Source organism: Callithrix jacchus, chromosome 8, assembly GCF_049354715.1.
Source record: "Callithrix jacchus isolate 240 chromosome 8, calJac240_pri, whole genome shotgun sequence".
NCBI classification, from domain to species: domain Eukaryota; kingdom Metazoa; phylum Chordata; class Mammalia; order Primates; family Cebidae; genus Callithrix; species Callithrix jacchus.
The window spans coordinates 20,832,583-20,856,844 of NC_133509.1; the positions used below are offsets into that span (position 1 = coordinate 20,832,583).

General features: G+C 55.0%; 1 protein-coding gene across 1 annotated transcript in view; it reads left to right on the plus strand.

Moving 5' to 3' along the window:
- LOXL1 (lysyl oxidase like 1) overlaps positions 1-20,985 on the plus strand; it is a 26,004-nt gene extending 5,019 nt beyond the window's left edge. Inside the window, exons 2-7 of the mRNA XM_002753318.8 lie at positions 11,456-11,564; positions 14,977-15,114; positions 15,622-15,778; positions 16,378-16,473; positions 18,029-18,144; positions 20,684-20,985. Coding sequence (XP_002753364.1) covers positions 11,456-11,564; positions 14,977-15,114; positions 15,622-15,778; positions 16,378-16,473; positions 18,029-18,144; positions 20,684-20,690 — 623 coding nt within the window. The 3' untranslated portion in view covers positions 20,691-20,985. The remainder of the gene's footprint in view (positions 1-11,455; positions 11,565-14,976; positions 15,115-15,621; positions 15,779-16,377; positions 16,474-18,028; positions 18,145-20,683) is intronic.
- Positions 20,986-24,262: the final 3,277 nt, after the last annotated feature.

Sequence of the window (24,262 nt, forward strand, 5' to 3'; positions counted from 1 at the left end):
ACCTAGCTAGAGGTACCCCCTTCCTGTCCTTTCCTCCTCCTCCTTCTCTTGAGCCTCCACAGCCCCCACAGGACCATGCTGCTCATGGGCCTAGATGTTACATCTCCCTAGACACATGCAAGGGTGTTTCTAGGGTACTGCCTTCTCTGTCCAGCCTCCTGCACCCAAGAGGCCAGACCTGTCTGGACCCTCAGTTCCTGAGAGCAGCTCTGGCTGCCTGCTACCACCCCTCCTGCCTGAGCTCCTTGCTCACCTGGGCCTGTCCCCCTCACCACAGGCTGCCTGCCCACCTCCGCCCTTCAAGTCGGCCACCTTTCCCCGCAGAGTTTGGAGTGGATGCAGGGAAGGATCAAAGCAGGCTTCACCCAGGAAGCTTCCAGAGATAGAGCCCAGGGGCAGGGATGATAATACCAACTTGGCCATTTGCTGAAGACTACGTCCTGGGCTTAGCGGCCTCAGTGCACAACCTCCTAGTGAGGTACAGATTATGGTCCTCCTGATACAGATGAGGAAACTGAGGCCTAAGGAGGTGGCTCGAAAGGGCACAGCCGAGCCTGAATTCAAACTGAGCCTGTGCTCTCTGCATCACAGTGAGATGACCCAGGAGGAAGCCGTGCTCAACCTGCAGGCGGGGCAAGGCAGGAGGTGAGCATGGCCCCCTCTGCCAGCTTTGCCTCTGTGGGCCTTACCTCCGCCATCTGCATCCAGAGGGAAGAATTGCATTTGCTGAGAGCGTTACACAACATCTCTTTTTTTTTTTTGAAATGGAGTTTCGCTCTTGTTACCCAGGCTGGAGTGCAATGGCGCGATCTCGGCTCACCGCAACCTCCGCCTCCCGGGTTCAGGCAATTCTCCTGCCTCAGCCTCCCGAGTAGCTGGGATTACAGGCACGTGCCACCGTGCTCAGCTAATTTTTTGTATTTTTAGTAGAGACGGGGTTTCACCATGTTGACCGGGATGGTCTCGATCTCTTGACCTCGTGATCCACCCGCCTCGGCCTCCCAAAGTGCTGGGATTACAGGCTTGAGCCACCGCGCCCGGCCCTACATAACATCTCTTTTAATTCCCAGGTCCGAGCCAGGTACTGTGTTACAGAGAAGGTGACAGGCTCCCTTGCTGACTTTTAGTAGTGGAGCCAGCATTTGAGTCTGTGTGACTCACTATCCTGAGTTCTTAACAACCATGCATTTAAAAAAAAAAAAACTTGTGTATTACTGCTTAGATCCTGTATACCTCACTTATTCACTCATTCATTTGGTCCTTCATTCATTCAACAGGTATTTGACTGCTAGATTCTGGGTACTGTTTGTGACAGGGTGAGATGGGACAGTAGGTGTGACAGACTTTGGGAGCAGAGTCTCTCCCCAGTGTGGTGTTAGGGTGTCGCCTGGTCATTATTGTAGATTCCAGAAGGTTTGTGTAGCAAACACTCTTATAGTGCATGCTAAGTGCCGGACACTGTTCCTGAAGCTTTGCAGTTGGAGTCACTTCATCCTTATAACAACCCTGGGGTTGCTATCCCCATTGTGCAGATGAGGAAACTGAGGCCCTGGGAGGTTTAGTGACTTGCCCTGGAGGTAGAATCACAGATCAGCCTCCCTCCTTCCTTCCCTGAAGATGTCTCAGATTGTTTCTTCGGAAATAAAAAGAGTCTTCAGGCTTAGAAAGCTGTGTCAGGTCAGACAAGCTGTGGAAACAGAGGGTTCTGGGCCCTCCTCTTGCCCCCCTCGTTTCTCCTTTGAGAGTCTTTAGTGTCTGGACAAACAAACAGAGTCCCAAGCAGCCTCATCCCAGGCAGACTTCCTGTCTCCTCTCTTATCAGCCACTTGCAAGGCACCTTCCCTCCCCACAGTCTCAAACTGGACTATCCCTGCAAGAACAGACAGCTCCTGCTTTCATGAATAAGAATAGCTGATGATTACTGAACAGACACTATGCCAAGCATTTTATTTCTCTCATTTCATTCCCACAACAGCCTTGTTAGATAGATAGGATTATCATCTCCATTTTATAGATGAGGAAACCGAGGCTTGGAGAAATGAAATAACTCACCCGTCTCAGGGTTAATGAGTGGCCAAACAGGCCTAGGCCTTGGCCTCACTCTGTTCTGTCTCTTAGGGAAGGGTGTTTTATATTCCATGTGACCTATCTCAGTGTTCACTGTTCCTCTGAGGTCTAAACACCTGAAAAAACAAAATGTGGGTTTTTGCCTCAAGTTTACAGGCCCCACAGAGCTGCTGGGGATGGTGGCAGAGCAGGGTCGGGAGCCATTAGTGCCTTTATGGGCACAGGGCTACTGCTAGACTTGGCCTGGGAGTTCTGGCTTGTTGCCTTCTCTCCTTCCTCCTAACCCCAGGGGCCCCCACTGCAATGTCCTCTGGTCTCAGAAGGGGTATCCCTCCCCAGTAGCTCCCAGCTTGAGTCCATTCTACCTCCTTTCTAATCCAAGAACACATGGAAGACTTCCCAGGACAGTGGCTGCAATGTGCAGGAGAGGAAGAGGGCAGGGAGGGAGCAGGGGTCCACCCAGGCAGCCCACACCTGCTTCCAATTGCTGTGCCCAGCATTCCTGCGGAGGAGCAGTCAGGGTTGGGATGCTGGAAGGAGAGGTTAGGACTTGCCCCCCCTCCCCTGGCCCCTCTTAGCCACCTCCTCACCACAAGCAGCTGGACGAAGGGCCTTCTTCTTGTCTGGACTCATGATCACAGGGTGAGGATTGGGTCTGGGTCCCTCTCCCCCTTGCTGATAGGCACCTCAGCAACTGGGCATTGAAGTACCGCCTGGAAATGGGAGAGGGGTGTCAGAATGCCAAAGCAGGAAGGGATTCAGGATGGGAAAGCAAGGCCCCAGAGGCCTTTGCCATCCAAACCTCAGCAGACAACCCACCCTTTCCCCTGCTTGTGGGCCAGCTGGAACCACAGGTTTTCCAAGCCCAAAGCAAACCCTTCTGCAAAAGAAAGGACTTTGGGAATGGATTCCAGACCCTGCTTGACACTGAAGTCTGTGCTCACACAGGCAGAGCCACTAGACCCTTGTGGAGTGTGGGCATTGGTTCATGCACTTGTCAAGGGCATACAGGTGCCAAGCCCTGAGCTGGACATGGAGAATTCAGGGGCACCCCAGACCCCTCCCTGGCCTCACTGACATCTCAGCCTGGCAGCAAGAAAACAGGCACTTGGGGGTTCAGAGTGGCCTACGCCCATGTCTGTCTTTTCCAGCTCCCGTAACACCTGCTATGCACCCGTGAGACCTGCACCAGAAGCTGGGCACAGGCAAAGGGCATTGTCACCCGCCCCTGCCCTCACAGGCTCTTGCCTGGCTATAGAGTGCAGATACCATCTTGTGAGGAAATAGTAATTTGACTAATATTTATTGAGTGACTTACTGTGTGCTGGGCACTGTTTTAGAGCCAGGTATTCAGTCATGAAAAGAGATAAAATCTTGCCCTCGTGGATCTTCTATTTTCATGTATAAACATAAAAATAGGTTAAAAAAGAAAACTAGAAGGTGCTAAGTGCTGTGGAAAAATAGAAATAGGTAAGGAGGACCGGGAGTAGAGGAGGGGGCAGGTGGCAAAGGTGGTCAGGCCTCATGAATGTGACATTTGAGCAGATTTAAGGAGGCACATGAGTGAGCTGTGGAGCTGTCTTCAAGGAGAGCATTCCAGATTGGAAGACAGCCAGTGCAAGGCCCTGAGGCAGGAGTTCCCTGGGGTCTTCAGGTGTGCTCCAGTGTGGTTAGAACAGAGTGGAGTGGAATTGGACGAGGAGAAGGGGACAGGTCAGAGAGGTATTGGGGCCCAGGCCATGGAGGGGCCTGTGGGCCACTGTAAGGGCTTTGGCTTTTCATTTCTGTGCATCCCTTTTACTCAGGGTTTGGGTTCAGCAGAGACATGGGCCCCTGACTGCTGTGCCAGGAGTGCACAGTGGGGAGTCAGCCAGGGAAACCTAGAGGACGCTGTTCCAGAGACCAGAAAGAGTGGCAGCAATGGGGGAAGCCAGCTTGAGGGTGTGTTCTTGAGATAGAGCTGAGGGGATTTCCTGCTGGGTTGACTATGGGATATGAAAGAAAGGGAGGTGTCAGGGATCACACAGAGGTTTATGGCTGGTGCGGCTAGAAGGAGCAATTGCCTTAAGCTGAGATGGGAAGGCTGTCGGCAGAGTAGGTTTTATAAGAAATATAAAATTTGGCCGGGCATGGTGGCTCACACCTGTAATCCCAGCCCTTTGGGAGGCTGAGGCGGGTGGATCACAAGGTCAGGAGATTGAGACCATCCTGGCTAACGCGGTGAAACTCCGTCTTTACTAAAATACAAAAAATTAGCTGGGCGTGGTGGTGGAGGCCTGTAATTCCAGCTACTCGGGAGGCCGAGGCAGAAGAATCACTTGAATACGGGAGGCGGAGGTTGTGGTAAGCCGAGATTGTGCCACTGCACTCCAGCCTGGTGACAGCATGAGACTCCATTTCAAAAACAAACAAAAAAGAAATATAAAAATTTCTGGTCACTGTTCAGGGCATGAGAGGAAAGGGAGGGAACCCCTGGAGTGACCAGAGCATCAGAGGAAGCTTCTAGAGGTGAGTTCGGGGGTACCAGGCAGGGCCTGCCAGGACAGGGATGCAAGGGCAGGGGTTGGGTTCATACTGGGAAGAAATATGCATTAGGTGTGCAGAGAGGCAGCAGAGGCTTGGCCTCTGAGCAGGGAGCTGACTTCCCCAGTGGGTAGTGTCGTCTGTCTCCCCCTCAGCCCAGGGCATCCTGGGCAGCTGGTACAATTGAGCACACAGATACCTCTGTGAGTCAGGCCCTGTGCTACTGCTGTCTGTCCCCATCGGAGGGGTGGGCAAATGAGTGCTGTAAGAGGGTGCAGGGTGGTGGTGGATGGGTAGTCAGGACTGACAAGGTGGGCTTTGGAGCAAAAGAGTGCTTACCCCTGCATGGGTAGAGCTGGTGTGTGTGTGTGTGTGTGTGTGTGTGTGTGTGTGTATGCACGCACACGTGCATAGCTGGGAATTCCAGGACAAGGGCACCATGGGGTCAGGGGGTAGAAAAGGTTGGGGTATTGCTGCTAGAGACCTGCCTACTGACCCTTAGGGTTAAGAGTTCTGGAAGGCTAGGTAAGGCCAACCACAGAAGGCTTTAGCTGTCACTCTAAGACTTCTGGGATTGATTCTGTGGGCAATGGGGAGCCATTGAAGATTCTAGGCCTGGCTTCATGGCCGTCCTAGCTCATATGGCTGGACTGGGATTACACCTTCATGATGAGGTAAAGTAGAATCTGCAGCCACCTTGCCTGCCTGCTAACTAAACAGGTGTGGCACCACCAGGCCAGCGCTGACAAGTTTATTTCCTGATTATGAGCTAATCATTTCCTAGGGAATAGGGCAGCCAGCTCCCGCCCTGGAGGCCTCTCTGGCTCATCTTTATTCAAGGGCCTGCTCTGCAGAACTTTCTGCTTCTCCCCCACCTAGGGGCTCCTCTGGAGTCTGGCTGCGCTAGCCAAAACATCCCGCTCAGCACATATTTCACAAGCAACTGACCGGTTCCTGCTGGACTTTGTTTATCCTCCACCCCTGGGCTCAAGAGATTAGGGCTCTTTTGCGTTCCACTTTCTATCCTCTGCCTCTCATAAGCAGAGACTTGGAGAAGAAAGATTTCAGAGACAAGGTTTACTGAACCCACAAAAAAGGGGAAGCCAAGAGGGAAACAGGTGAGGTGTGGGTGAGCGATGGGAACGCTGCCACAGGGCCCTCCGCGCTGGGCAGTCTCCAGGAACCGCTGGGCAGGAGGGAACAGATTTCTAATGAAGCAGGAAGGATTTAGGTCAGACGGTGGGAGAATTTCCTGACTGCTGAAGTATCGTCTGTAGGGGTTGTGAGAGGTCTTGGGCTCTTGCCCAAGGCTGGGAATGAACTGAATGGCTCCTAAAAAGTATTTTAATCTCCAAGTGTTTATCGATCCATCCAACCTGTGTTGAAGGGCCAGCTAATTCAGTCTCCTTCATCATCCAGATGGGGAAAGTGAGCCTCAGAAAGGGGACTGGGGAGACTGGACAAGAGGGTGACCTCACCTCCAGAGTCTCACCACTGAGAAGGCCCCAGCTGCATCCCACCAGGGAAGGGGCAGATAGTTGTCATCCTCTAGTTCCTGAGGGCTGGCACGGGAGCCGTCAGCAGCTCCAGACCCAGCTTGAGCAGGAGGACAGAGCGGACAGGGTGGGCTTGTCCCAAGCACACAGGCCCCAAGAGTCAGTGTGACAGGTTTCTCCTGCTGTGTCCCTGCCTGCTGCCACAGAGGAAGCTCCAGAGACAGAGCCAGGATACAGAACATTGGTTCTGTCTTCTCGGCTCTGTGTCTTCACTGCCTTGGAGGGTTGAATGGGGCTGCTATAGCTGAAAGGCTTACCCCACACCAGTGGCTGGCTGTCTCCCTGTGGAATGGCCCTGGGATCCTGTCCCCTCTCACCCAGCTCAGCCCCAGCCGAGCAGTCTGGCTTTGGCCATCTCTAGGGTCTTCACCCCATGACTCAGCATCCCTGCCATCCTGGCCCAGGCTCTGTGCAGCCTGCATCTGAGGAAGAGTGCCCACAGAGGCCAGCACAGAGCCTCAAGCCCCAAGTCAGGTGGAGGACAATTAGAAGTGGAAGGATGGAGGCTAAGAAGCCTGAAGTGGGGCTGGGAAAGCCCAAGCCCACACAGAAGGCCTATGACAGAGAAGGGTAAGAACTCAGGCTCCTGTCTCCCTCCTGGGAGCAAGAAATTGATGGTGGCCAGGGTTTCTTTGGGTAGCTTGAGCAAGCTCATCCACCCAGTCTTTGGTGATGAGACCCACCCCAGCACACCCCCCCACCAGTGGTGCTGGGCGCTTGAGAGAAGACTGAGCAGGACTGAAGGTGGCCAGGGGAGCTGGATGTGTATCTTCACCAGGTCCAGGAGGGGCATGTACAGCTGCTCACTGTTGAGTGTTTGTGGAAGCGGGAGCCAGGAGGCCTGCCAGGCGCAGTCACTCATGCCTATAATCCCAGCACTTTGTGAGGCCAAAGTGGACAGAACACTTGAGGTCAGGAGTTCGAGACCACCCTGGCCAACATGGGTGAAACCCTATCTCTACTAAAAATACAAAATTAGCCAGGCATGATGCCACACACCTGTGGTCCTAGCCACTCAGGAGGCTGAGGTGGGAGGATCGCTTGAACCCAGCAGGTGGATGTTGCAATGAGCCCAGATTGTGCCACTGTACTTCAGCCTGGGCTGATGGTTCCCCTGTATTTGGAGTAAGCAAAAAGACCTTCACTTGGCTGGGTGCAGTGGTTCATGACTGCAATCCCAGGACTTTGGGAGGCTGAGGCAGGAAGATCTTGAGCCCAGGAGATCGAGGCTGCAGTTAGCCACGTTCACACCACTGCACCCCAGCCTGGGCAACAGAGCAAGACCCTGTCTCAAAGGAAAAAGAACAGATGGAGGTGATGTGGGGAGCTAGATGTGTACCTTCACCAGGTCCAGGATCTTCCTTTAAAATGCATACTTTTTGAGGTGAGGGCTTATCACACAGTCTGATAGTAACCAGACTTTACCCAGCCAGCATTGGCCACCCTGCCTGGAGGGCCTGTTGTACCCTACAAGCCAGAAATTACAGACCGGCCTCCCCACTCCCACACCGATCATGTCCACCAGCCCCCACTCAATCAACCCTTCTTTATCCCCTTCCAACATCACATAATCCCTCTGCCCCAAGCCCTGCAGAGGGGCTGAGAGCCCAAGCCTGCAGGCCTGGTTGCTGATGAAATGTCCTCTGGGAGAGCTGCCTAGAGAGGGAGGCATTGTTCCTTCCCGGAAAAACATACCAGCCGTGGGAGGGGGCCCTGCTGTTCCCTGGGACCTCGGCAAGGATCCTGAGGGTGAGGCGGGGGTGCCCAGCCTGAGCTCCTGAGGCTGTTCCTTTCCAGCAGCTTCCCCGAGCTGCTGCCTCCCGTGTCACCTCCACAGCCATGAGGGTGCGACAGAGGTGGAGCACAGAGACGGGGTCACAGGGTGTAAGAAAATTACAAAATAAGGGTAAGAGTGATTTCATTTAAGTTCTAGAAAAGGCATAACTAATCTACAATGATTAGAAGCAGGGCAGTGGCTGCCTGGGGTTGCAGAGGCTAGGAAGGGACTTATAGGGAAGGGGCCAGAGGGTGACAGAAACAATCCACAGCTTGATTGTGGAGGAGGCCACACAGCTTTATGCATTTGTTAGAACTTACCAAACCGTACACCTAAAGTCTGCTTTTCACCGTGTATAGATTATAACTCAAAAAAGTTTGTTTTTATAAAAAGAGTGACAGGAGGAGTCTTGGAGGGCAAGGAGACCTAGGATCTCCTCCTGGCTACCCCGGTTCCCTGTGTGACTGTGCATAGATTTATGGACCTCTCTGAGCATCTGTTTCCTCCGATGTTTCCAAAGGCATTGTGTGCCCTGGTTTCCTGGGGAGCAGGACATGGAGCACACTTGGGGGTGCCTGAAACAGTCATTAAGGAAGCTCTTTTGACAGAGGCTGAGGGCTTTGGGCCAGCCAGTCACCCCCAAAGCAAAAGTTGCTCCACTGAGGGCGAGGAGGACTCAGGCCCTGCCCGAAGAACACCGTCTGGAGGGGAGGAGGCACATGCAGGTTAATATGGTGAAATCTACGTGTAGATCATCTGTATAGATGGGACAGTGAGATAGGAGAAGTGTGTGTAGCCTGAGATGGCATTGCAATCAGGGCAGACTTCCCACAAGAGGCACCTGCTTGAGCCTGAGATTCCTCAATAAGAGGAAGAAGATGGTCATCTGTGGCAAGGCTCAAGGCTCAGATTGTGAATGGCAGCCACAAGCTGTTTGTCCTTTGTCTGTCTTCCAAATCTCCAGGTGTAGTACTCTACAAATGCCCTCCTCCATAACTCTGGCACTCATAACCGTACCCCACTCAGTTGTAATCATAAAGCCATGATGATATCACAGCAATTTCTTTTTCCTTTAGCTGAAGAGCTTTAGTCTCTCTTCGGAATACACAGAAATGAGACTGAGATTCAGAATTGCAGATAGGCATCAGACCTCAGTGTGTGACCAGGATCAGGGCTCAGTGTGTGACCAGGATCAGGGCTCAGTCTGTGACCAGGATCAGGGCTTAGTGTGTGATCAGGATCAGGGCTCAGTATGTGACCAGGGTACAGGCTCAGTGTGTGACTAGCATCGGAGCTCAGACTGTGATCAGGAACAGGGCTTGGTGTATGATCAGGGTCAAGGCTCAGGGTGTGCCCAGGGCCAGGGTTCAGTGTGTGACCAAGGTCAGGGCTTAATGTGACCAGAGTCAGAGCTCAGTCTGCTGACCAAGGTCAGGGTGCAACTGTGATCAGGCACAGGGCTTGGTGTGTGTCCATAGTCAGGGCTGGGAGAGGCCAGGAGCAGCACAGGAGCAGTACTGGCCCTCCCTAGCCCCACCTGGCCTCTTCCTCCCTGCTCCTCCAACTTCCCTGGGTTGCGTAGCCAGCTCATGAAATAGCCTAGAGAGGAAGGCTCAGGCCAGAAAAGCTTTGTGGAGCCATCTGTGCAGTGTTTCTTGAAACCGGGCCTGGGGTGGGGGCAGCAAGCTGTCTGATGTAAAATGCTGGGTCCCCTGAGACTTAACGCCCAGCTACCCCACCCTGTACACAGCAGCTGAGGAAAGGCACTGGATGATGGGGATGGGGCCCATTCCTCTCATCCTCACCCCTCCCCCAGAGGCTTTCAGGGTCCAGAGAGTGAGAACCAGCTCCCAGCTGGCTTGAGGGTCTATGGGTCCCTTGAGAAATGACTGCAAACATTCCTAGGGGCTCAAGTAACAGGGCCTAGGCTGGCCAAGAAGTCCCCCACCAGCCAGGAGCCACCTCATCCTTACCCACCCTTGCACTCCAAGCTTCCTCTTCATTCCAAGTAGGTGAGATCACCCTGGCTGCCTGGACCAGGCTCCCCCATGAGGCCCAGGCCCCAGAGAAAGCAAAGCGAGGGTCTGGGAACTCAGGATGGTGTGGGGTGGGGGACATGCAGGCAGACACTTCTGCCAAAGGCTTAGAAGCCAGCCTTCCCCTCCTCGGCCTCATCTGCCAGACCTAAAAGCTGATGAGAGGGTCTTGGCAGCAGGAAAGGGGTGGAAAACCCCTCCATGGGACTCAAGTCCTCTCACCTTGTCTGTTCCCACCCTTCCTGAATCGCTCGAGAGCAGAGGTCTTGAAAGGAGCTAAGAGGCGCTTACAGCCTCATCACTTACCTGGCAGAATCCCTGAGGCCAGAGAGGAGGGGGAATCCGAGACCCCAAGACCACTCCCCTTTAAGTCAGTGGCTGGGCTGGGATAGAGCTCAGGGCTCTGGAGGCCCCTCCTGCCCACAGCAGCCCCAGCCGACACCTGCCCTAGCCTGCACCCCATCACCCCAACATTAGGGTCATTCCTATATTCCAGTGTAGGGTGGAGTCTGGACACCTAAGTCTGGTTTCTGCTTATTCCTGGTAACTCTTGCTCAATCTAATGTATGCCCAGGGAGGAAGGTGGAAGGGGCAGGAACAGGATGCACAGGCCCCGGGCTCTGGGACATCCTGGGGAACAGGGGACCACAGGGACTGGGGCAGCCTCCAGACTTCCCCTGGGCGCTTGACCCTGGGCCTTGCAGGGAAGGGAGCCAGAACCTCCCTCAGGTTGGTGGCAGGAGGTTGCAGACAGGGGAGGGTGTGGTCAGGTCTGGGGCGCTGATGGCAGGAAGTGGTGGCAGGTGATGGGGGGGGTACAGGGAGGGGTAGCCGTGCTAGGCAGGAAGGAATCCTGAGAAGGTCGGGCTGGGTGCACAGGCTGAGAATCCTGCCCTGTCAGCAGCCTGCTCTGGGGAAATGTTTTCCTTCTAGCCCATCCCTTCCTGCCCACCCAGACCTCCTGCCAGCCAGCATTCACCTGGCTCTGCCCATGAGCCTTCAGGGACACACTCCAGGCCAGAAGCCCAAGGCTCTCTTGGTGGTTCACAAAGAATGCTGACTGCAGGGATGAGAGGAACAGAGGGTGTCTGGGGGCTGGTGTCCAGAGGCCCGGGGAGTAAGGACTTGAGGGAAATTACATGGTTCACCCAGTCCTACCTCCAGGCCTTTGTTCATGCTGTTTCCCTGCTGAGGACACCTGTTCCTGCTCTCTGGTTCTCTCAATCCCACCCTGTCTCCCAGATCTTGTTCATGTCCCACCTTTTCCAGGGGGTCTCAGTAGCTCTCACACCACAGAGCTCAAGATGCAAGCTCTTGCTTCCTCACTTCCCTAACCCCACACCTGAGCCCAAGACCCAGCACCCAAGGAGAATGGCAAAGGGTTTTGGGTTATGGGAGGATGTTTGGGGTGGGAGGAGGTCTCTGGGCATTTGCAGGGGCCAACCTGACTCTCTCAATGTCATGCTCTTCCTCCCCACACCCACTGCCCACTCCAGGTCTCCCCGACTTGGTCCCAGACCCCAACTATGTGCAAGCATCCACTTATGTGCAGAGAGCCCACCTGTACTCCTTGCGCTGTGCTGCGGAGGAGAAGTGTCTGGCCAGGTAAGGAGCTGAGACAGAAGTGGAGAGTGTTGGGAGAGTCCCCAGGAGTCACCTAGAACCCAGCCTAGCTGTGGCTGCCAGCTAGGCTGTCTGCAAGCTGATGACCCTGGCCAAGTGCCCGAGCCTCCTAGGACCCTGACCTCTTCATGTGTGAGCCTTGTCTACCCCGAGGGAGTCAGGAGGGGAGGGGAGCAAGTGGCGGTCCAGCATTTCTGTATACTGTTCCTCACTCTACAAGGAACTTCACTTTTACTGTAGTTCTTCCTCTTTGCACGAGCCCTGAAGGTATGGGTTGCCCCCTCAGGAAACTGAGGAGCAATGAAAGGAACCCAAACCTCTTGGATCTGAGCTGCTGAATGAAAAGGTTCCTCTTGGGATCTCAGGCATCCAGTGCTCATACAGGGACCCAGGGAAGTTCTATAGGGTAGGTGTAACTGCAGGGTAGAGGGCAGGACTATGGAGCCACGTCCACAGAGGACAGCTGTGGCTTTGGCTGGCCAGACTGCTTCTGCCTCGTCACAGCAGGGGCAGTGAGTCCCGGGGGACAGGAAGCTTCAGTTAGATGTTGCACTGGAAAGAGAAGGAGACCAGTTTCCATGAACCCAGAAGGTGAGCACAGCTGACTTGCCGTTATTCATGCGTGATCCTGCCTCTCGCAGTGTTTGCTTCTAATTTATGAGCAGTTCATATTCTGCTGAAGTATAGGTGCTTTGGGAATTCATCCCTGGGCTAAAATAATCAGTTAAGACTATGTTATCTGCTTCTTTTGTTAAGATCCCTCTCTGTTGAAAGCGCCTCTTTTTCTTAGTTACATGCTTTTCGGTCATTTGAACTCTGCTTAGTTTGACTTTTTACTATCTAGGAAAGTCTTCGGAATCTCCGCATTTTCTCACTCCGAGGACTTCTAGTTCACGAGTTCACTGCCATTATAAGTAGCAGACCATAAACTCTTATCTGTCTGTAACAAGATAAAGAGCTCAACTCACTCCTTCATTGAGAAAGTCTAGCTTTAAAAAAAATAAAAGCGTCCGCTGAACCAAGCAGAGTGATTAGTAATGTCATCAGTGTACATTCTGGTGCATGCTCCCAATCCCATCCCAGACTGGCATCAGTGTTGGACCTGCCCCTGGTCCAGGGACCACCACTCAGCCAGCCTGTCCAGGTAGGTCTTCTCTTGTTTCAATTGCCCTGGGGGAAATAGCATAATGGTCCTACTGGAGTTCCTCCAGCAATGAGGAACTTAGAGCCTCCATGGCAGCCCTTCCAGTCTTAAGAGAATTAACTCAAAGCTAAACTATTAATATCACTGCTTCTTCATGGAGGATCCCGAGTGCCCGGACCTGCGCTCCCAGCTGGGGAGAGGAGGCAGCCTGTCCTCTGTCCTGGAGGGTCTCCTGGTACACCTGGAGAGAGCAGCCCTCACCCGTACCCCAGTGACAGAACCAAGACACGAGTGGGACAAGAGCCAGAAGGAGTGGTTCACAGGCCAGTGCTGCTGGAGGTCAGAGGATGGAGGGGTCAGCAAGGGCCGAGACCTCAGAGGAGGTGGGCACAGGAATAAAGACCTGGAGAACCCTGCAGAACTGGAGCCCTGGGGCGGGAGAGCCCTTTGAGATCATTTCAAGTACAGGCCTCGGGCTGGGGCCAGTTCACACGCTGCAGGCAGAACCCAGAGAAGGAAGGGGACTGGTTCCAAGTCTCACCACCAGTTTGTGGCCAAGCTGGGCCTAGAACCTAGACCCTTATGGTTTCCCACGGTGTGCTGAGCCGAACAGAAGGGCAGGATTTAACTGAACAGAGGGAAGGAGGATGTTTTGTTTCAAGCCAGACATAGACAGATTCCAAGCCTCCCCCAGACAAGGCTGAGGGCCTTTCATCCTGGCAGACAGTCTGAGCCGCCTGTTGTCCAGACGTTCTCTCAAAGACAGTGCTAATCCCTACCACTGGCCACTGCTCCTCTCTGGCCTTAGGGACGGACCTTAATGAGTGCCAGGGAAGAGCCCCTGAGACCAGCAGAGTTAGCTGTCAGCTGTCAGCTGAAGAGGGGAGGGGTCTTCAGCCACCCCCGTCTGTTCCTACCATACACACGTGTGTGTGTGCGCGCGCGCGTGTGTGTCTCCCCTCAGTGCAGCTCCTCGCTCCTCTCTCTGCCCTTTTCTTTTTGTGGCAAGGCCTGCCTCACTTGGAAATCTGGAGTCAGCAGGTGAATTGGGAGCAGGTGATTCATACCAGACCCAGGATCCCTGAATGGAAAAGGGCAGGTTGCCAGCCAGAAGCCATGCCATCAGGGAGAGGTGGCCCAGTCATACCCAACCCAGTGCAAGATGTAGGTGGTATCGGGCTGTGCCACAGTTACAGGCAGTCCGAATCCTCTAAGTGGAGCAATCGGGGAGACTTCCTGGAGGTGGGGACTTTTGAGTTGACGCTAGGAGGCTGGGTGAGCTTTGGAATTCTGAGTCAAGCAAACAGCATGGGCGAAAGTATGGGTCAGGGAAAAAGTTGAGCCTGTTTGGAAAATAGGCTTTGAAGCAGGAACCCAGGGTATGTGGGGGAGTGGAAGAGCAGATGGGCCTAGAAGAGTAAAGAGGCTTTGACCAGAGGATCTCAAGCCTGTTTTTCAGGCCCACACCCAAGACATGGCATACTTTGGTCAACAGTTAGGGCTCCCTGTCTGGAGGAGGGAAGACTTACCAGATTCTCTTGGATAGGACTTCTTTTTGTTTTTCTTTTAGAATGGGGGTCACACCGTTGCCCAGAGTGCAGCAGCACAGTCACAGCTCACTGCAGCCTCGAACTCCTGGCCTCAAGGGATCATCAGCCTCCCAGTAGCTGGGACTACAGGCATAAGCCACCTTACCCAGCTAATTTTTTAGTTTTTAAAACTTTCTTTAATTAAATTAATTTTTTAATTGTAATTTCTCACTATGTTGCCCAGGCTGGTCTCAAACTATTGGCCTCAAGTGATCCTCCTGCCTGGACCTCCCAAAGCTCTGTAATTACAGGCATAAGCCAAAGTGCCTGCCTCCCTTAACCCCCCAGGTAGGGCTGTTTTTCAGAGGTTTCTACAGGCTTCTGCACCCAGGGGCTTGACCCCAGCTGAGTCACCTGCAGGTATCAGGGATGCTGCCATGCCTGGTACCACTTTAGAAAGATGCTGTTGGCAGCTGCCAGCCACATGGTGGAGGCCAGAAAGGAAGGGACAGCCATGATTTCACAGGGTCAGAAGACAGAGGAAGAGGCCTGGGCCTCTGCCACAGTTCAAGGAGTCAGAGGAAAAGATCTTCAGGGACAAGGGGGTGGGGATTCAGGACCAGTGGCCAAGGGCTGAGGGTGGGGCTAAGGGGGCCCATGCTGGGTTCTGGTGTCACTGTGCCCCAACCCCCCTTTCTACCCCCCCACCCTGTCCCTGCAGCACAGCCTATGCCCCTGAGGCCACCGACTACGACGTTCGGGTGCTGCTGCGCTTCCCCCAGCGCGTGAAGAACCAGGGCACAGCGGACTTCCTCCCCAACCGGCCACGGCACACCTGGGAGTGGCACAGTTGCCACCAGTGAGTACGGAGGGGCTGGGCCATCCTCTTCCGCTTCTCCTCCGGGCCAGGGACCTTGGTGTCCAAGCTCCCCTCCCACCACGCATACTCTGGAGAGACACAGGTCCTGGATTAGAGAGCCCGGGGAGGGGGGTGTTATCTGCCAACTCTGGCTACTGGGACAAGAGTTTTTCAGAGAAGCCTTAGCCAAAGCTAGGCTGGAAGATGGATATAGGAGGATTGGCCTTGATAAGGGATGGACTTGTCTAGAATACATGGCATCGCCCAGTGAGGCCAATGCAGGTAGGAGCCCAAAAAGGAAGTGAGGAGTCCAGAGGAGGCGCTGTCCTGGAGAGACCCAGCTAGGTGGGGGACACAGAGGGGCCACCCTGCAGGACTCAGGGGACAGAAGAGCCCAGACCGGTCAAGAGGCTGCATCACAGCAGGGTCACTTTGAGCCCGTCTCGGGATGGGGAAGCCCAGGGAAGACTAGGCCCTCTTCTCTCTCCTCCTCCCCACTGCCCCTAGGCATTACCACAGCATGGATGAGTTCAGCCACTATGACCTACTGGATGCAGCCACAGGCAAGAAGGTGGCTGAGGGCCACAAGGCCAGTTTCTGCCTGGAGGACAGCACCTGTGACTTCGGCAACCTCAAGCGCTATGCATGCACCTCTCATACCCAGGTTTGGCTGGAGAGACAGGGTTTGGGGCACAGGAGGATGAGGAGTGGGGAGGCAAAGAGCAAGACCCACTGAGACCAGCTGCAGACTGGCCCGTGCCAAGGCTTCTGGCCACTCAGCTCTGCTTACAGTGAGGGTCTTCTGACCAGTCCTCAGACCCCACAGTGCCCTGCGGGGACTGCTCCCTCCCTTCCCAAGCCCTTTCCCATGTTATTCCCAGGCAATCCGCTCATGGAGAGAAGATACATTGCAACAAAGTCCGAAGAGCAACATGTCCCATGGCCTATTCACCCATGTCCCTCTTTCAATCAGCCAGTCTAAACATCCACACACTGTCCATCTGTCCTGTCTCTTTATCATTCTGCCATCCATCTCGCCCAAGCCTCCCTGCACCTCCATCTCATCCCTCCCACCTGGCAATTAGATATCGCTGTTTTTCCTCTGGTCCATCTAGACAGTGGCTCTAGGAAGGAGTGGACCCACCTGGGCCGGGGTCAGGGGAGAAACCCAGGGGAAGGTGGGCCCGAAATTCCTACAAGTCGGCATAGGGTGGCTCTGGGGAACCAGCAGCATCACAGCCTCTCCTCCTGTCCCTCTCCCAGGGCCTGAGCCCAGGCTGCTATGACACCTACAACGCCGACATTGACTGCCAGTGGATTGACATCACCGATGTGCAGCCTGGGAACTACATCCTCAAGGTGGGCCTCTGGGTCGGGGCTTTCCCTCCAACCTCATGTTCATGTCCAGCGTCCTCCCGTTCCTGAAAGAAGCATCAGCCTCTGGGCCTGTTCCCTTCTCCCCAGCTGCTGAACAGGGGCAGCATCCAAGGCATCCCTCGAGGTTTAGGCTTCCCAGGTGAAGGCTTAGGTCTCAGGCTGACATAGCCTCTCTTTCCATGAAGAACCCAAGGGACCTTTGCCACCGCTGTGGTAATGCTAGAGACAGTGTCTCCCTAAGTGACAGAGGACCAGAGAGAACAAGGAAGACTTGGAGAGCCATGTGGTCCGTCTTCCTGCCTTCAGACAGGGCAGACTTTGTGTCATTTGGGAGACAGATGAGCGGCCCTCAGCTCCTCCCAAGGACCCCTGCAAAGCCAAGGGCTCCTGTGACCAAGACCCTTTTAGCCTGAACCCCTCCTGCTCTAGTGGACACTCACATCATCACCTCTTCCCTTGGTTGGGGGGAAAGTAGAAAAGCATGTTAACAATGCACAGCCAGACTTGGTGTGTCCATGTAAGCCAGGCTGTCCTGGGCTCACCTGGGGAAGCCATGTCTCGGCCTCCTGCACACAGGTATAAAATGAATGGGGATCACTCCACCAGTTGTGGACCCACGCAGAAGCAGAAAGGCAGCTCAGTGAAGGAAGATCAGTGAAGCCAGTTTGCAGGCAGTCAGCTGGTGGAGAGATGCATTCAGCAGCGATTCTCCACAGTTCCTTCCCGAGTGCTCCTCAGCAGCCTCCAGGCTTGCTCTCCCAGGGCCTGGGGTTGTCCAGTATATTTGTTCTTTTCCTCATTCATCCACTTACCAAACACTTAGGAAGTCCCCTCTCAGTTCTAGGCACCGGAAACACAAACCTCATAAGCAACAGTTCACAGCCCTGCCCTTTGGGAATGTACCAGGATTTGAAAGTCGCATCCCTGCATCTGTTCTTAAATGTTCTGCAAATAAAGCTGGCCCTGCCCCAGTTAATCCAACATTTAAAAGTATTGTATCCCAACAGCTCCTTTTCAGACAAAAGGCACGTATCGTACTCGGGCTATCATCTCAGTGAACGTTGGGCACTCTGGGCTCTGGAGCAGGGGAGCTCACAGGCCCTTGATGGCTCACCTAGACAGGGATGCATAGTGAATGACTTTGAGCTTCGGTGTTGGGGAATCCAGGTGTTGAATCCCTGCTCAGCTCCTCATTACTGCATTCCCTGGGGCAGGATCTAACGTCTCTGGCCTCAGATGCCCCATGTAGGTCTCACCTGGCACAGGCTCTAGCTCTAGGGAAACAACCCATCTCCCAATAAGGGGGATCAAATGATGTTTCCTTGGACCACCAGCTGCCTCTTCATTCCCCTCTGTGTCTCTCTAGCAGTGTGTCTTTGTCTCCATGTCTCCTGGCCTCACAGGGTCTCTCTCCATCTCCCTGTCTCTGTCACCTCTGTGTCTGTCTGTCTGCCTCTTCACCACCTTCTCTGGTGAGCAAGTGAGGTACAGCCCCCCTGACCAGACTCCCTTTCTCTCTGTTTCCCTTCTTCCTCAGGTGCACGTGAACCCAAAATATATTGTTTTGGAGTCTGACTTCACCAACAACGTGGTGAGATGCAACATTCACTACACAGGCCGCTATGTTTCTGCAACAAACTGCAAAATAGTCCAGTAAGTGCTTGCCCACTGCCCTTCCTGGCCCTGACCCTTTCCTGCCTGGGGAGCAGGCAAGGCCACCTGAAGTACCTAAGATACCTGCACTTTAGGTCACCCTGATGGCCGAACGCAGCTGCAGTGGGGCCCAGTAGAAAGCCTTGTCTGTGCCAGCTACAAGCTGAGTGTTCTCGGTGGGGCTCAGGCTGTAGGGTGTTGAGCTGGGGCTGCCTCCTCCGGCTCCCTGAGATGTCCCAAGTGAAAACCAGCAGAAGGCAGAGCCGTTCGGTACAAGGGCATGAGCTCCACAGTCCCAGTTCCAAAGCTTCCTCGCTCTGTGACGTTGGGTGACTCACTGCACTTCCCTGAGCTCCTTTTCTCAACTGTGGAAGAGGGATTTCCACACAGGCTGGGGATGAGGATCCACGGGCCTGATATCTGCATGTTTAGCAGCCTAGCACACAGTGGCACACAGTCCACAGCAGCTGCGATCGTTAGTGTCCTTACCAAGTGGACTGGATGAAATAATCACAGATTAGAAGTGATTCTGGTTAAAAGCAGCCATCTTCAATCCCTAGGGCCCCCTGTTGTAGAAGAAGTCCTTAAAACCTGGACTTGGGATTTTGGCAAATGGCTGCTGGGCAGGGTTCTCAGTCTTTCTCCTGATGCCCCATGTGAAGTACTTTGCAGAGGGACCTCCTACGTACAAGCTCAGGGCCTGCCATGTGAACAGGCTCGGTGCTCAGTCTGTGACCGGGCTCAGGGTTCAGTCTGTGACCAGGCTCAGGGCTCAGTCTATGGTCAGGCTCAGGGCTCAGTCTGTGACCAGGCTCAGGGCTCAGTCTATGGTCAGGCTCAGGGCTCAGTCTGTGACCAGGCTCAGGGCTCAGTCTATGGTCAGGCTCAGGGCTCAGTCTGTGACCAGGCTCAGGGCTCAGTCTATGGTCAGGCTCAGGGCTCAGTCTGTGACCAGGCTCAGGGCTCAGTCTATGATCAGGCTCAGGGCTCAGTCTGTGACCAGGCTCAGGGCTCAGTCTATGGTCAGGCTCAGGGCTCAGTCTATGGTCAGGCTCAGGGCTCAGTCTATGGTCAGGCTCAGGGCTCAGTCTGTGACCAGGCTCAGGGCTCAGTCTATGGTCAGGCTCAGGGCTCAGTCTATGGTCAGGCTCAGGGCTCAGTCTGTGACCAGGCTCAGGGCTCAGTCTATGGTCAGGCTCAGGGCTGTCTGTGTGACCAGGCTCAGGGCTCAGTCTGTGACCAGGTTCAGGGTTCAGTCTGTGACCAGGGTCAAGGCTCAGTCTGTGTCTAGGGTCAGGGCTCAGTGTGTGTCCAGTATCAGGGCTCAGTCTGTGACCAGGCTCAGGGCTCAGTCTATGGTCAGGCTCAGGGCTCTCTTTGTGACCAGGCTCAGGGTTCAGTCTGTGATCAGGGTCAAGGCTCAGTCTGTGTCTAGGGTCAGGGCTCAGTGTGTGTCCAGTATCGGGGCTCAGTCTGTGACCAGGGTCAGGGCTGTCTGTTACCAGGGCCAGGCTCATTTAGAGACAGCCCCCTCACACTTGGCTGCTACCACTAACCTGACTGTTCACAGCATGCTGCCACCACATCATGAACATTAAAAATGGCAACAGCAGCCTCTAGTTCAGTGCAGAGATTAGGTTCCTCATGAGTAGAGAGAGGTCAGAATTCCCCAGGGCACACAGCATGTTTGAAAGGACGGACCCCTGTCCTATCACTGGCAGTTTGGCTCTTTAGCAGGCCTGGGCTCCCAGCACATTCCTGCTCTTCAGGGCCTGTCTTAGCCATTCAAGACCCAGGGGTCACCTAAGTGGTAGAAGCCATTCTAGGGAAGGAGAAGAAAGGAAGAATGGGGTACCCAGGAAATATAAGAGGCTACGGGGGGGCTCAAGGAGGCAGGGAGTCCCGCCTGCTGCTGGGAAGGGGGTATGGGAACAGAAATAGCATCCCTTGTCCCAGGCGCCCGGAGCTGCCAGGAAGGCTCTCAGCAGGGCAGATGGAGAAGCAGCCTGCAAGACCCTCCCAGCTCCCCGGGAGCCTGTGGGCAGCAGGGGAGGCCAAAGTCCTTCCTTCCAAGAGCTCTTTACATAAGTGCTTGGAAAGGCCGGGTCTTATTAGAGCGTCTCCGTCTCTGTGACCCTGACCGCAGGCAGGCGGCTGGGCCAGCGTGCACAGGAAGCCGGGCAGAGCGTTCCCAGAAAGGCCACGGGACTGACGCCTGTGGGTTTCCATCGTGTTTCTGGAGGAAAAGGGAGGCTTAAAAAAAAAGTACTGAGTGAGAAAAAACAAGAAAGTATTTCCAGACAGTAGCAGCTCTGCTAATGGCCTAGAAAACAAGCTGGGACTAGGACATGGGGAGGGAATGTACTGAGACTGTGCCCTGGGTGGGTGGGAGTCCGTCAAACCCCGCCTTTTGGAGCTGGGCTGAGGGGGTCATCGCTTTCTCTTGAGGGAAATGGATCTGGACTGTGGGGGGGAAGCCCTGGCTGAGGAGGCCACGGGGGTGCAGCCGTTCACTGACCCACTGTCTTTCCTTCCTCAGATCCTGATCTCCGGGAGGGACAGATGGCCAATCTCTCCCCTTCCAAAGCAGCCCTGCTCCCCCAGCAGCCTCCCGCCCGCCAAGGGGCCCAGCCCCCAACCCACAGGCAGGGGCATCCCTCCCTGCCGGCCTCAGGGAGAGAACGTGGATGGAAACCACAGGGATTCCGGATGCCAGACCCCACTTTCTACTTCACTTTTCTCTACCGCGTTGTTTTGTTGGTGGTTTTTATTTTTTATATGTTGGCCATACCACAGAGCTAGATTGCCCAGGTCCGGGCTGAATAAAACAAGGTTTTTCTACTCTGTGGCTCTGCATGTGGCCTGCTCACTGGCCAGCCATGGCTAGTTTGGGCTTGGGGGATGTCCTTGGGCGTCATCCTTCCCCTCGCCTGATGTGGAAAGGGCAGCCACCACCCGGTCAGGACCGCAGTGACTTTGAGGGCTCTGAGCCCATCATGGAAACCCCTGGGGTGGAGCCCTTGGCCAAGCCCGTTGTTTGGGAAGAGGACCACATCCGGCGAGGGGAGGGCCCAGCAGTGGGGTGGGCGGTGCCAGCCTGCTCTCCCTGCTCGGCCTCTGCTCCTGTCTGGGCTTCTTTGCCCTCTGCCACCCCTTCAGCCTCACACTCCCACGGCCCCTATCCCAGCCCTCTCACACCAGTAGCTGTCCACCAGCCACCCGCAATTATAAGTCCCCCTTACAATTGCAGGCTCCCAAATTCAATCTCTCGAAGGCCAGGCGCTGTGCTGGGCACATGGGAGCATCGCAGTTCCTGCTCTTAGGGAGTGTGCAACCATAGGGAACGGGGAGCATGAGGTGCCCAGGGAGGCTGAACTGAGGGGCAGTCGGGAGCCTTCACATGGGAGAGGGCCTCCTTCCAGGCAGGGAGGGGAGAAGAGGATTCTTGGCAGAGAGACAGCCTTGAGCAGAGGCCATGGGGTGGGCCTGCAGGCTGGCAGAATGTGAGTGGAAGATGGAGGGAGGCCCCGCGGCCCTGTAGCCCCCATCCCCTGCCCTGGCTATGGCATCCCAGAGATCCTAGACACTGGGATGGACCAGGAAGAAGTGAGAGGGTCCTGCCTCTCCTCTTCCCCCAACCAGCAAGCCCTCAAGACCAGCAAGCCCTGCCCTCGGGATGCCTCTTCCCCTGATCAGTGAGCCCCCAAAATGCCTCCCTGTGGGAGCAACATCAGTGAGAAAGGGAAAGAGACTTTGTCCAGGTGCCAGGGCTCTGGGTTCCAGGCCAGTCCTCCTGCTCACTGGCTGTGTGACTGTGGACAAGTCAGACTTCACCTGTGGGCCTCAGTTTCCCCATGAGTTAGATGGGAACGCCCTCCTGCCTGGCTCCCACACTGACACAGAGAGTTGATGAGCTGCTGCTGCAGTGGAGGCATTGGGTGTTGGCACCCAGCCCTCTAGATCTTGGTGGCCCCAGCGCTTTTGCAGAGGTCCTCAAGGAGGGATCCCCTGCTTTCAGCTCTGATGGGATCCTTGCCTCAGGGCCCCTGGTAACGAGGAGGTTTTCTTTTTTTTTTTGAGACGGAGTTTCGCTCTTATTGCCCAGGCAGGAGTGCAATGGTGTGATCTCGGCTCACACCTCCGCCTCCCGGGTTCAAGCGAGTCTCCTGCCTCAGCCTCCCATGTAGGTGGGATTATAGGCATGCGCCACCACGCCCAGCTAATTTTGTATTTTTAGTAGAGACGGGGTTTCTCCATTTTGGTCAGGCTGGTCTCGAACTCCTGACCTCAAGTGATCCGCCTGCCTCGGCCTCCCGTAAGGAGGTTTTCTGATGCAGTAGAGGGAGGGCTTCTTGGAGCTATGCTATGCTTCCAGGAAGGGAGCCCTTGGGTCACTCACCAGCCCAGGCAGCAGGGTGGAGCAGGTGTGGCTGCAGCCCTCTCTCACTCTCCCTCCCCATGTCTGGCTGGGACTTAACTCTGCTGACAGGGTAGGTGCCACAGCTCTGCCACTCTCCCTCTGGGGCTGGTCTAGGAGGACTGAGAGGAATATGGGCACATGCCTGTCATTCTGCCCCAGCCCCTGCCCTTGCCCCTCCAAAATGCCATCCTTATTGCAGCCCCACCTCTCTCCATTCTAAGTGCTCCCTGGGGTTAGCCGGGGAGGGATCAGACAAGGTCAACCAATTCCAGACTGTCAGGAGGCCCCCATGAGGTAGAGGCAAAAGTCCCCAATTCTCAGGTCAGAAAACAGGCCTGTCTGAGACCACAAGCCAGTTCAAGGCAGACACCGTGCTACAGCTCACGTCTCTAAGCCCAAGGCCAGGGTCAAATGCCACTTGTGTGCCATTTTTTAGGGAGATCTGTACCTTCAGATGCTCAAGGGGGGTCTCTGGCCCTGAACACAGAATTGGGTGGAAGGAGAGAGGAAGGGTGGCTTTTCCAAAAAGAAGCACATCACAAATTGTGGAGAGGTGGGGAGCACACAAGGAGACTCCCAGACACCGTGCTCCCATGTGCACACGGACCTTTGTCCTGAAGTTCAGGTTCTAGGGGGCTGGTGGATGTCCTCAAGCCTGCCTTCAGACTGAGGACACCTGGGCCAGCCCTCACATGCTGGGAGGACGCTGAGATTAGATTTCCAGGGGGGGCTTTAGACACCTCTTTGGTTCCCAAAAAGCAGAGGAGGCTTTCACCCAAAGGAGGAGAGAGACAGAGAGAGAGGGAGAGGGAGAGAGAGAGAGAAGACAGCCACGGCGCACAGGGAGTTGGGCAGCCTTCACCGCTCCCTGGCTGACCTGTCAGGCCCTATCAGTGCAGCTTTACAGCACTGCCCAGCAGTGACAGCCCCTTGGGAAGGGAAGTGCAGCTGCTCCCACTTCAGGGGACAGGGCCTCCTCAGGTATTTTGACTCCATGTAGAATGGCAGAGTATCCCTGAGAGTGGGGAAGGAAAAGCTGTAAAGACTCAGGGCCCTGGCTGGCGCTGAGCTGAGGAGGGCAGCCGGGAGAGGAGTGTCCTCCCGACGTGGCTCGGCCTCTTGAGGCCTGTCTGGCTGTCACTGTGGAGGAACAGCCTGCTTGTCCCTTGTTCCTGCTGTCACCTGGCTCAGGCTCCTCCTTAGGTAGAGCTCACCTGGTGGGAGGTGGATCTCCTGGACCCCTCCCCAAGCCAGACCCAGGAAGGGGTGTGTGAGGCCCACAGGAGGCCAGGTCACACGACACAAGGGACTCAGGCTCACTGGTCCCCTCACCCTTCCATCTGCCCCTTCAAGGCCAGCTGAAACCCTAATTTCTCAAAGCCTTCCTTAACCATCCCCTCTCCCCTTCTTCGACTGGGGTGCACTGTGTGGCCTTCCCCAGGACTCTCCCACTTCTACCTTGACATGGACACACATGGGCATGGGAGGAGGCACCCAGGCCTTGCATGCTGGCGAAAGATTACATAAGTGCCATCTCAGCCAGGCACAGTGGCTCACGCCCATAACCCCAGCACCTTGGGAGACTGAGGCGGGCAGATCACATGAGGTCAGGAGTTCCAGACCAGCCTGACCAACATGGCAAAACCCCATCTCTACTAAGAATACAAAAATTAGCTGGATGTGGTGGTGGGCGCCTGT